Genomic DNA, 13,810 nt, shown 5'->3' with positions numbered 1-13,810 from the left:
TTTTCTTTTTAACCCATTGATTGTTTAAGAGCATGCCAGGTAATTTCACATTATTTGTGAATTTTCCATTTCTCCTGCTGTTATTGATTTCTAGCTTCATTCTGATGTGGTTAGAGAATACACATTTTTTAATTTCAATAATTTTGGTTTTCTGGCCAAACATATGGTTTGTCCTGGAGAATAATCCATAGACATTCTAGAATAATGTGTATTCTGTTTTCATTGTGTACAGTTTTGTATATATGTCTGTTATGTCTACTTGGTTTAGTGTACCATTCAAGTCCTATACTTCCTTATTGATCTTCTGAATTGATGTTCCATCTATTATTGAGAGTGGTGTGTTAAAGTGTTCTACAATTAGTATAGAAGCTTCATCTTTCTCCTTTCAAGTCTTTCAGTGTTTGCTGCATATGTTTTGGGGCTTTGCTGTTAGATGCATGCATATATTTATAATTGGTACATCTTCCTGTTGAATATTCCTCTTTATTAGTATATAATGACCGTCTTTGTCCAGCATAATTCTTTTGAGTTAAAAGTCTATTTTATCCAATACAACTATAGTCCCCATCCCCCCCACTCCCAGCTCTCTTTTGGTTCCTACTGTCATGGTGAATGTTTTTCCATCCTTAAAGCTGTACCTTTTTTTTTTTTTTTTTTACCTTTTTTTATATTTACTTATGTAATTACTTTATAAGTAATCATGATTTCTTTTTTGCGTCCTTTCTAGTGTCCTTTCTAGTGTCCTTTCTTTTTAGCCTGAAGATTTACTTTAGTATTTCTCACAGAGCAGGTCTGCTATTGACTTATTCTCAGTTTTGTTTATATGGAAATATCTTAATTTCTCCATTTCTAAATGACAGTTTTGCTTGATAAAGACTTCTTGATTGATAGTCTTTTTCTTTCAGCATGCTGAATATGTTACTTGACTGCCTTCTGGCCTCCAGGGTTTCTAATGAGAATTCAGCTATTAATCTTATTAAGGATGCCTTGGTACATGATGAATAATTTTTTTCTGGCCACTTTCAAAACTTGTTGTCTTTGGCTTTTGACAATTCGACTATGACTTAGCAAGGTGTGGATCTTTCCTATGTGGAGTTCGCTGAGCTTTTTGGATGTGTAGGTTCATGTCTTCCATCAAACTGGGTAAGTTTTAGGCCCCATTATTTCTTCACATATTCTTTCTGCCTCTCTCTCCTTTCTCTCCTTTCTCTCCTTCTAAGACTCCCTTTATGCCTAGATTGGTACTTGATGGTGTTCCACAGGTCTCTGAAGTCCTGTTTATTTTTCTTCATTCTTTTTTCTTTTCTATTCCTCACACTGGATAATCTCAATTGACCTATCTTCACCTTCAGTGATTCTTTCTTCTGCCAGCTCAAATCTGGCAAGTCTCTGTAGTGAACTTTTCATTGCATTTATCTACTTTTAATCTTCAGATTTCTATCAGGTTCTATTTTATAAATTTTAAGTCTTTATTGATAGTCTCCATTTGGTGAGAAATGATTGTCATACTTTCTCAGTTCTTTAAAAAGAACAACTTCGTTTAGTTCTTCAAATATATAGCTGATTTAAAGTCTCTGTTTTTTTATGTCAAATATCTGTACTTCCTTAGGGACATTCTCTTTTAACAACTTTTTCTTTCACCTCTGTATAAGCCAAACTTTCCTCTGTCTTTATGTGTTCCAATTTTTTTTGCATGCGTTTTAACCCACCTCATTTGCCCCAACTGTTATTGCTGCCTCCCTCAGCTGCCACATTAAGCAGTTGTTGCTGATTTAGGAATAGGGCTTTCTCACTGAGAGGTCACTGAGCCAGGTCAAAAGCCCTATGAAGGGAATTTTATCAGGATACCTCCAGACAGGCAAGTAGTGACAATTCTCTAAGGCTGTTTGTGCAGCTCCAAACCCATTTGGATCCTTCTGGTGGTGGCTAGGATGCTGGTTTTCACAGCTGCCATGGATCGCGGCAGCGGTGGCCAGGCCGGTCCCCGTGGCCCCAGGTCCCGCTGCCACCCTGCAGCCTTCCCCAGCCGCCACACCTGACGCCGCCAGGCCCACTGCCCGGTTCTCCTGCTCGTCACCACTGCCTTTGGCGCGCTTGCTCTTGCGGCGGCCCCTACTGGCTTTGGGGTTGGGCGGATGCCGGGCTGGGGTTCTGGGTGTGGGCTCCGGGCACAGACGCACAGTTCCTGGCGCGGACGTCAGCCTAGGGGCTCGGGGCTCTGGACTCTGGGTTCGGGGTTTGGGGAGCTGGCTCCAGTTCCGGCAGCAAGCTAAAAGCTGTATCTTTGACTTTAAGGTGAGTCTCTTGCAGACAGCGAATAGTTTGGATATACTTTTTTTTATTGATTCTGCCAGTGTCAGCCTTTTGATTGGAGAGTTTAATCCATTTACATTTAAAGTCACCACTGATAACACAGGACTTTCTTCTGCCATTTTGCTACTTAGACTTTGCAAGTCTTATACCTTTTTTATTCCTCACTTCTGTTTATGCCTACTTTACTATTTATTTGCTTTTTTGTATTGTACCATATTGCGAGCCTTCTCCCTTTTATTTGGAATTTTTTTTTTCCATTTATTTTCTGTGTTGTTACCATGAGGTTTAAGTTTAATGTCCTAACTACATAACAAACCATCGTACCTTTGATAGCATGCACATATATTTTTCTTACAACTGTCTGTCTCCCCAACATTTTTTATGCTTTTCATTCTTTCAATCTTGTACATTGTGTGTATCTTGTACAAGAACTTAGATTTATCACTATACATTTTCATTTTAGCACCTGTGGGAAATAAAAAGTTTAGATATATACCAATAGACAATACAACAATACTGGAATTTACAATTACCCATGTTTACCACAGGTCTTTATTTCTTCGTGCTGCTTTGAATCACTGTCTTGCAGCTTTCAGAACTCTCTCTCTTTGCCCTTTGCATTTGATAGTGTAACCAATATATGATGGGAGTATTTTTCTTGTATTGTTTTTTCCTTCATGTTTATCCTGTTGGGTGTTCTCTGAGCTTCTTGGATGTTCATATTCACATGTGTTTTTTTTGCTGCATTTGGGAAGTTATTTCTTTCAATATTTCTTAGGGTGAGTTTTTAAAAGTCTTTGTCTGAAATGTTCCAAGTATGGTCCTCCTCACTGATGGTTTCTAATGTTTTAATCTTCTCCTTTGTCTGGGCTGTTGCTTTCTATTTCTTTGTATGTTTTATCATCTTTTGTTGAAAATTGGACATTTTGATATTTTAATGTGTCACTCCTGGAATTTAGTTTCTGAGGCATCTGTTTGTTAAGTTTGTATGCAGCTAGCATTATGTCAGAGCTTTCCTTGAATGCCAGGAGCTAACAACAACAAACAAAATTAAAAGGGGACTCGTCTTCAAGTCTTTGAAGTTGAATTGTGCAAGTGCTCTTCTTCAGAGTTAGTCATATAATTAGTTTAGAGAATAGCTCCAGGCCAAGCATAGGGCACTTCCTAATCTTTTCTGTACTTTTTGTCTTTTGCATTCATGTATGTCCTTAGCACTTCCCCCGTTCATATGAATATGACCGTCCCTTCTTCTGTAGGAAACAGTTTCCTCAGGTCTCTGGCATTACACTGTATGTCCTGCAGCCAGCAACCCATCGCCCTAGGCCGCACAACTTGGCTGCTCTCACAGCCTTCTATCGGAGAGCTCTGTGAGCTGCCTTTTACACACAGGCAAATTCTGTGGCAGTGCACCCCTCAGGCCACCATCACACAGACTGGGCCGGACACATGGCCCCGTAGCACATGCATGCAGGTTACTCTGTTTCCTCTGGTACTGGGACGAAGGATTTGCACTGGGAGTGCTGTTGGCTCTGCTCCAAGCTACTGAGGGCTGAGAGAGGTTTCAGTCAGGGTACCAATGAGATCTTTCTACTGTATAGTAACTTTTTTCTTGATTTGGTGCTCACCCTGTTACTGCAGTCTTTTAAGTGTTTTCTGGAGCTTTGAGAAAGATGTTTCTGCCAGTTTTTGCTAGTTATTCATAGACAGCTTCTATGGGGGATGGAGCCCTCAAGCATTTCAATCCGATACCTTGATCAGGGCGGGTCACCAACTCACTTCTGTTTTCATAATGGGTGAATTCTTTGCCTTGATATCCCTAAAGCACTTTTTGCAGTAGTTTATAAATTTGTTTGCTTAGGCTTTGGAGTAGGATGATTCTTAATTTCCTTCTAGCTCTAAATCCAGTCATACTAATTTAATGTAAAAGAATAAAAGAACTGATTGCAAAATTTAAGGTTCAAATTGAGACTGTCGCATAAATTATATAAGGCATTCTTATTTTAAATTATGATTTAAATAGGAAAGGATTATTGAAAAAGGAGATTAATTAAAGATCCCACGACTAATGAACCTGAAATTCACATTATATATAAATAGGTAATTCTCTGCTTTTATAAAGATTACATATTGCTTGTCTCAAAAATAATTCAGTTTCAAGTTTTTAAATCCTCAAGAAAACCTTTTGAATATGAATAGATTGATGTTTAAAGAAAATTCCACATTTTCTAAAGATAAAAATTTAACTTTGTTGTCAATTCCCCGTGGACCACATCCATTAGATGCTATTCTAATTCCCACTTGAAAGCTACTCTCATAGTCTTTAGTGGTGAAGAAAAGGAGAAACAAACAAACTAAAAAGCCTAATACATCTTTGGGCTGCTTTGATCTAGTTGACAAGTTAACCATCATTTATAGCTTAGTTTCTTTGGAAAAATGTATTCTAAGTGGCCAGTTTGTAAACTATTGGGACAAAGTTATTTGTAATTTGGCTGCCTTTTCTAAAGTGCAAAAAGTGTTATTTTTCGTGTGTTTCTGTGAATCCTGTAATGTATTTCAATGTTGGATGTTGCAAATACTTCATTAATTTTGTTTGCTGGATGATTATTGAGGTTATTTCTACTTCTGAAATTCTGTTAGGGCAAAGATTTTGTCAATGGCTTAGTTGAGTTAAGATTTGTAAAGTTTTAGTGTTTAATGTCAATCGGTATTCATTAGTACAGAAAAATTAGGCAGCACATTTTGGGAGGAAAATTTTCTTTAGTAATTTCTAACTCCTACACTCAGAATTTAGTACACCTGGTGTTCTTGTTTGAAAGCTGCTGGAATGTGATATACTGGAAATGGAGTGGCTGTTAAAAACGGGAATTTAATAAGTTGCAAGTTTATAGTTCTAAAAAAAGTTCTAAGGCTGTGAAAATGGTCAAATTAAAGCAAGGCTATAGGAATGTCCAATCTAAGGCATCCAGGGAAAGATACCTTGGTTCAAGAAGGCCGATGATATTCAGGATTTCTCTCTCAACTGGAAAGGCACATGGTAAACGTGGTGATGTCTGCCAGCTTTCTCTCCAGGCTTCTTGTTTCATGAAGCTCCCCAGGGGGCGTTTTCCTTCTTCATCTCCAAAGGTCTCTGGCTGCGTGGGTTCTCATGGCTCTAGAGCTCATTTCAAAACGGTTCCCTCTTTAAGGGCTCTAGTAAGCAACCCACCTTGAATGGATGGAGACACATCTTGACACCATCTAATCAAAAGTTATCACCCACAATTGGGTGGGTCACATCTCCATGGGTAATCAAAATGCTCCCACTCAGCAATATTGAATGAGGATTAAAGACCCGGCTTTTCTGGGGTCTACAAATTCAAACAAGCATACATGAGTTTAAAAAACTATTTAGTTTAGGAATAAAAAGTTTTTTTGACAGAAAAACAAATGACTTGTTTTTAATATTTTGTCTTTCAAGAGCATGCATAGCCTTCTGTTTTGAATTGTTTCTAGAATCCAAGAAATTAAGACTGTAAAGGACTGATACAAGTAGATTACTTCAAAGAATGTCTTAAATATGGAGTTTGTGGCTAAATATTCATCTTTTTCTAAATCATTAGTCTACTTTAATAGTTATTAAAATCCTGCATTGAATATAGTAGTTCTTTTTAAAAATACAGTAAGCAAGTACATTAAAAATCTTGATAATGTAATATAAGCAATTAAGTATTCTTAGTAATAGAAAATATGTGCTAAAAATAAGCTCTTGAGAGAGAAAAGTGGGTAGACATTATTCTGTTTTTTTCAAAACAATAGAAAGCCATAAAAATATCTTTGGAAATGAGTAATGATGGAGGATGTGGGCTTTTTCAGCAAATTTTCCTGTGTTCTGTGGAAAATAAGGTTTTATTAGAAGAGATTCTCAGCAGTCCTTTAGGCAAAAGATTGCTCACGTGCCACTATTTTGGATGCTCTCTTGCCAGATGAACAGAACAAGCAAATAACTTTTTCTTCAGTTCCCTTTTTATGATTAATTTTTCCATGTGTATATTTCATAAACATGTAAAAAAGGCCCAGCCATTAAACACTAAACAGGTTGTTTGTTACTTTTTAGAAGTGAGATGCAAAGATACAGAACAGAATGTTTAACTTTCAGTTTTTCTCTATAAGCTTCTGAATTTTAATAGAATAGTTGTTCTTTCAGCACCTAAAATCAGGAGGAGAAAAATTTGTATAAGAAAGTAAACTTTTTAAAGTTCTTTGATACTGTTTAAAATCCTTATGATTTAGGCAGGTTTTCAAAATGCTGGGATGTGCAACTGATTGTGAATATATTATGTTGAATATATGACATTTAGAAAAATTAAAGTGTTTTAGATTACATCGTTAACTGTTGACTCAGTTTATTCCTCAAGACTTTGAAATATAGAATATTATTTGTACCTTCATAGTTTTGAATATTTCAGGCTTCTTGCTTATAAATATCTTTAGTTAGTATAGTTAGCAAGTATTCCTATTTTCAACTTCTGAAGTTAGGTTTAATTGTGTGTTCACTAAGAATAGGGAAAATGCACCACTCCCAATCTCCCAAGCCAAAAGTGGTTTTCTGAGCTTTTGTTGATCTTGGTAACGACAACTGTGATCTCTACTCTCCCTCTTTGGGAATTTTTTCCTGCTATTTTTTGAGGACATTATTAAGGTAGAAAAATGCAAGGGTCAATCAATGTTAGCACTTTTTCTATTACCCTTACAAATTCTTCTTTCCCTAAATAATTCTTCTCATTTAGCTTACTCCATAAGTCAAATATACAACTTGCCAGAAATCAACTTTCCTTAATTTATTTATATCTCTTTTTCCCTTCTGTATATATCCCTTTCTTGAATGAGGTGATTGAGTGCTTATTAAGTGTCAGGCGCTGGGAATGAAACAGACCAAACTTCTACTCTCATGGGATATTCATTCTAGTGAGGGAGACAGAAAATCCACACATAACGTAAAAAGAAGATAGTGTCACATATTGCTAAGTGCTATCAAGAAAGTAAAACAGGGTAATAGGAGTGATTAGAGGTGGCATGGTCCTAACACATGTGGAATTGGGCAAGAATACAGCTGGAGGACAACATACCAAATGTTTAAATATTGAAAAGTTAGAAGTCAAGCTACAGCCTTGGCCCAGCCTGAATTCCCATGCTGCATCCTGAACAGCAAATTATGTCTTCAAGATTTGAAGGCTGAAGAAGCTCCTCTCTCCTCCCAGCCAGTCTTTCCAACTGCTAGTCTGAGTGGCCACATGGATCTCTTGGGGCAGGGTAGGGATGGTTGGGTGGTGCCTGTAACTACCTAAAACAGTGCAGGAACTGAACCCATCAGATCCCCAGGAATCTGATATAGAGAGGTTCACTTCTCCTGCTCCTTATTTTCTCCACTGAAGGCTTCCAGGATGTCCTAAGCCTTTCCCAAATATATGCCCAAGAAGAGAGGAAAGAGGGGATGCAATTATCTTGGAAAACTGACTTGCCTAGGCAGTGACTTTGGTTGATTTGGGGCAGCCATCTTTTACTGATAATAGCTTTTGTAAGCATTTTCTTTTTCTAGGATTTCTTCGGTCAGAAGCTATGGTGATTTTCTCCTTTTTCCATGTATCCTGGTACACTCATTAGTGCTGTATCCTCTGGCATAGAGGGATGGAGGGGAGGAGGGGTTTTCAGTTGGTAACGACCCCGTGTAATTCCTGTTTGCTCAATTAGTTACTGAACTTTCAAAAAACTTTCTTAAAAGGTAGAAACAGAAAAAAAAAAAGCCTTCATTTTAGTGCTTGTGATATGCAGGGCCATGTAAGATGTAGCTCTCCTAGAAGAGGCTTCTCTTCCCCAGAACTAAAGGTGATACTAGACTGGGCATGGAGATGACCATCACTCTTTTACATGCCTCTTTGACTTCTCCCTATCCTGCTGCCTTTTGAATCCTCCTAATCCCCCCACTCAGTTTATTTTAATTTACAAATGTGTTTCATTTGTAAAACTTAGTGGGTTTCCCATTTTTGAAAAATAAGCTCCAAATGAAGATTAAATTCTGCCTAAAGGTTTTTTGGTATGTTAAGTAGCAAGGGCTATTTTTAATGTAAAAAAATAAAAAAGTTTTCACAAAATTGCTACAGATTTGAACACTAGCTTAATGTTATGTTGTATTTTTATCCTTACAGATGTGAAAGTTGTGTGGATTTACTGTTTGTACGAGGAGCTGGAAATTGTCCTGAGTGTGGCACTCCACTTAGAAAGAGTAACTTCAGGGTACAACTGTTTGAAGATCCTACTGTTGACAAGGAGGTTGAGATTCGAAAAAAAGTACTAAAGATGTAAGTGTTACAGCTTGAATTATTTCAGTAACTGCTATCATTGTTTGGTGATATAAATTTGGATAGATTCCCAAGTGAATAATTATAAATTGATCTATTTGTTCATTCAACTAAAATTTTTTAAGTCTGTACTCTGTGGCAGACATTGTTCTGGTGAACAAATTTGAAGCAAAAGGAGTGGACATGCATCTTTCTGTTTTGAGTGGGTTCCTCCCTGCCCCTTCGACAATTATATTGTGATGCAGAGATGAATAATTTTTCTAGAGAGACAGCTCAGCTATACCTTTTCTGTAGTCCTAAGATTTAAAAAAATAGCACTCCTGCTGTAGTAAAAAACCTGGTGTCAAGAAAACGATGTTTTACACAGTAAGCAGTCATTTTCAGTGTATCATATATGTATTAAGTAAGAAGAAATAAAGCAGTTAGATGAAAGCAACTGATGTGTAATATGTTAATTTTATTTACGTAGTATGTGTAATATGTTAATTTTACACATAGTAAATAGTAAATAATAATACTATTTACTAACTGTTTTAGAGAAGAGTACATCCTCTTGATTGATGACTTCATATTTGCTATTCTTTAACAAAAATGTATTGAGTACCTACTGTTTGCAAACATTGCTTTAGGCATATAAGGCACTAGGTATGAAAGGATGTGTGAAAAAGCTATGAACCCTGCCTTTAACAGGCTTACATTATAGTAGCATAAATAGCAAAAAGTTGGATAACAAGCAAACAAAACAAGAATATGATATAAATTGAGAAAAGTGCTATGAATTTAGTGACTGAGTGTTGTTGGGCTTAGTAATGTCAGATAAGGCCGGAGGAGATACTGTTTAAGTTGAAAATTTGAAGGTTGTTAGAAAAAATCTTCTGTGAGCTAAAAATTTATTTTGGTGGATATATATGTGTTTATATATATATATATATACACACACACATATATATGTGTGTGTGTGTATGCTGTACATGTATAGTCTCTTTTTCTTTTACAGTTTAGTTTTTTCTTTTATTCTTTGTTAGTAGTTTTGGGTTTCTTTTTTTTTTCTGGCAAGGGCAGGCTCTGGGAATCAAACCCAGGTCTCTGACATGGCAGGAGAGAATTCTACCACTGAGTTGCCATTGCACTGCTCCTGGGTTTTATTTACTTTTTTTTTTTTTTTTTTAACTCTTTTTATTGTATAGTATAACATATATACAAAGCAAAGAAATAATAAAGCAATATTTTTCAAAGCATCTTCAACAAGTTCCTCGGTTTCATTTTATTTGTCATTTTATTATGTCACTTTATTCTTGTTTTTGAAATTAAATAATATGTATTTTAATATTATTATAATTATCATTTTTATTTTTTTGAAATACATCAACCCAGATCACTACGATTTTAGCAGCTTCTTTCTAGATACATAACCATTGTTACTTTATGAATGCCTCAGGTTGCTCTTTTTTTATGTGGATTACTACTGGGACATAGTCTATCTAGATTCTGATAATTTATTGTTAACTCCTTGCAGTCTAAGTTTTCACAGGTACATGACAGTATTCACATCTTTTCCTGCTGCCGAATTCTTTAGAATAAAACTGTCATGAAAAAAGAATGAGTTTCTTTTGAGTTAGTTTTGGTTTCTGGAAATTAATGAATCTGTAAGATATCATAATTTCCAATAATAGACTTTTAAGTTCATTTCCCAGTCTTTCAAGCTCCTAATTTCTCTTTCCTTTAAGTCTTAGAAATATTATACATAGAGAACCAGTCTCTCTTGATTTTACTCCTTTTCTGTAGTTCTAAGATTTAAAAAATAGTACTCTTGCTGTAGTCAAAAACCTAGTGTCAAGAAAACAATGTTTGACATAGTAAGCAGTCATTTTCAGTGTATCATGTATGTATTAGATAAGAAGAAATAAAGCAGTTAGATGAAAGCAAATGATGTATAATATGTTAATTTTTTTCTTCTTTTAAAGATATAATAAAAGAGAAGAAGACTTTGCTAGTTTAAGAGAATATAATGATTTCCTGGAAGAAGTGGAAGAAATTGGTATGTTTTACATAGTATTTGGTTTTTGAGGTATAAATAGTTATAAATTAGAAAGGCTAAATGGTTTGTACTGTTTATGCCTGAATGATTAGAGAATGGCTTACTTTTGTAGTGTTTTTATTTTTCATGTTTCATTTCTTGGAGTTGATTAACAATGTTTTGGAATGTTAAGTTTTCCTTTCATTGATTAGTATAGGTAAAAAACAGATTTTTTAGATGAAGAAAGATTATTGCATGTTTCAGTTAAATGTTTTTTAGAACATAATATGGTAGTTTTTTAAGATTACACTATTTTGTAATTGTTTCACTCTAGGTGAAGGCTTCCATTCCTCTGTTCTTTCTCTCGGAATCTTTATCTGTTTTATTTTAGTTTTGCCTGTGTAGTTTTTTTTTTTTTTAATTTAATTTAATTTTAAAAATTTTTAAAAAAACACAGCAACAAACACAAACATCTTAATTTATGATCATTCAGTTCTACATATATAATCACTAATTCACAATATCATCACATAGTTGCATATTTATCATCATGATCATTTCTTAGAACATTTGAATCAATTCAGAAAAAGAAATAAAAAGACAACTGAAAAAAATTCATAATACCATGCCACTTTTACCCCTCCCTTTCATCGATCACTAGCATTTCAATCTAAATTTATTTTAACATTTGTTCCCCCTATTACTTATTTTTATTCCATATGTTTTACTCATCTGTTGATAAGGTAGATAAAAGGAGCATCAGACACAAGGTTTTCACAATCACACAGTCACATTGTGAAAGCTATATCAATATACAGTCATCTTCAAGAAACATGGCTACTGGAACACAGCTCTACATTTTCAGGCAGTTCCCTCCAGCCTCTCCATTACATCTTGACTAGCAAGGTAATAAGAATGCGTAAGAATAACCTCCAGGATAACCTCTCAACTCTGTTTGGAATCTCTCAACCATTGACACTTTATTTTGTCTCATTTCACTTTTCCCCCTTTTGGTTGAGAAGATTTTCTCAATCCCTTGATGCTGAGTCTCAGCTCATTCTAGAATTTCTGTCCCATGTTGCCAGGAAGGCCCACACCCCTGGGTGTCATGTCCCACGTAGACAGGGGGAGGGCAGTGAATCTGCTTGTTGTGTTGACTGGAGAGAGAGGCCACATCCGAACAACAAAAGAGGTTCTCTTGGGGGTGACTCTTAGGCCTAATTTTAAGTAGGCTTGACCTATCTTTTGTGGGGTTAAGTTTCATATGAAAAGACCCCCAGAATGGGGGCTCTGGCTGTCCGCACTGCTTGTGAGAATATCAAGAATTCAACTTGGGGAAGTTGAATTTTCCCCCTTTCTCCCCATTCCCTGAAGGGGACTTTGCAAATACTTTTTTATTCACTGTTCAAGTCACTCTGGGATTTATCGGCACATCACTCTGGACAAACCAACAAAATCTCATGTCCTACTCAAGGTTCCAGGTACTTACGGTGTTCAATTAAGCTGTCTATGTAAGTTATATCAGGAAATGCACTAGTCAAAATATAAATTTTGTACCAAATAAACATTTTTTGCTTTAGTCTCACACATAAGTTAAAATTTTAAAATATTACTGTCTATTTTCAACACCCTGCAGTAATGACATTCCTTTGTTCCTCCTCATGCAAAAACATTTTTTAAATTTGTACATTTAGTCACTATCATTATACACTCTAGGCATTCCTATATTACACCATATCAGTCTTTATCGTCTATCTTTCTTTCTCATTTCATTTGTGCCCCCAGCCCTCCTCTCTGTATCATTCTCACATTCAACTTCATTTAGTGTTTTAACATAATTGTATTACAGTTAGGTAGTATTGTGCTATCCGTTTCTGAGTTTTTACAATCAGTTCTGCTGTACAATCTGTATCTCTTCAGCTCGAGTTATCCAATATCTTATCCTGTTTCTGTCTCCTGATGGTCTCTGTTATCCATGAAATTCTGTAAATTTATTCATTAATGTCAGTTCATATCAGTGAGACCATACAGTATTTGTCCTTTTGTTTCTGGCTAATCTCACTCAGCATAATGTCCTCAAGGTCCATCCATGTTGTTACATACTTCATAACCTTATTCTGTCTTATAGCTGCGTAATATTCCATCATATGTATATACCACAGTTTGTTTAGCCACTTGTCTGTTGATGGACATTTTGGCTGTTTCCATCTCTTGGCAATTGTAAATAATGCTGCTATACACATTGGTGTGCAAATGTCTGTTTGTGTCCTTGCCCTCATGTCTTCTAAGTAGATACCTAACAATGGTATTGCCGGGTTTTATGGCAATTCTATATTTACCTTCCTGAGGAACCGCCAAATTGTCTTCCACCAGCAATTGTACCATTTGACATTCCCACCAACAGTGGATAAGTGTACCTCTTTCTCCACATCATCTCCAGCACTTGTCGTTCTCTATTTTATTGAAAATGGCCATTCTGGTGGGTGTGAGATGATATCTCATTGTGGTTTTTATTTGCATTTCCCTAACAGCCAGGGAAGTTGAGCATCTTTCCATGTGCCTTTTGGCCATTTCTATTTCCTGTTCTCAGAAGTGTCTGTTTTTTTTAACTCCTTTTTTTTTTTAGTTTTTTAAGTAAAAAAAAATTTTTTTTTTTTTGCATGGGCAGGCACCGGGAAACGAATCTGGATCTCCGGTGTGGCAGGCGAGAACTTTGCCTGCTGAGCCACCATGGCCTGCCCTCTAACTCCTTTTGTTGCCTCTAGCTTCATTTGCTTGGTGGGGAGAATTCTTGGCAGAGGGCCCTGAAACCTAGATCAACCAATTTTAGCATTTTGTCATATTTGTTATTTTATCTACCTACAGATTCTACCTATTAGTCATCTATTAATTTTCTAAACATTTGAGAGTAGGTTGTTTACAGTATTCTTCTTGAACACATAATACTTCCATGTATATTTCCCTAGAATAAGGCTATTCACGTATGTAACTGTCTTAAGTATAGTTGTTAAGTTCAAGATCTTTAACATTGATATAGAACTTGTAGTCTATATTCCAGTTTCTCTATATGTCCCAGTAATGTCCTGGTGGGCCTTTTCCTTCCATTATTAGATCCAGTCCAGGCTTATGTATTACATTTAATTGT

At 35.9% G+C, this 13,810-nt stretch overlaps 1 protein-coding gene across 1 annotated transcript in view; it reads left to right on the top strand.

Annotated features, from left to right (window-relative positions):
- Positions 1–13,810, top strand: part of MNAT1 (MNAT1 component of CDK activating kinase) — a 340,377-nt gene that overhangs the window by 72,895 nt on the left and 253,672 nt on the right. Inside the window, exons 2-3 of the mRNA XM_077122460.1 lie at positions 8,496–8,648; positions 10,613–10,686. Of these exons, the coding sequence (XP_076978575.1) occupies positions 8,496–8,648; positions 10,613–10,686 (227 nt within the window). The remainder of the gene's footprint in view (positions 1–8,495; positions 8,649–10,612; positions 10,687–13,810) is intronic.

The sequence above is a fragment of the Tamandua tetradactyla genome, chromosome 12 (genome assembly GCF_023851605.1).
Source record: "Tamandua tetradactyla isolate mTamTet1 chromosome 12, mTamTet1.pri, whole genome shotgun sequence".
Lineage (NCBI taxonomy): Eukaryota > Metazoa > Chordata > Mammalia > Pilosa > Myrmecophagidae > Tamandua > Tamandua tetradactyla.
This window is presented reverse-complemented; position numbering and strand designations above follow the sequence as displayed.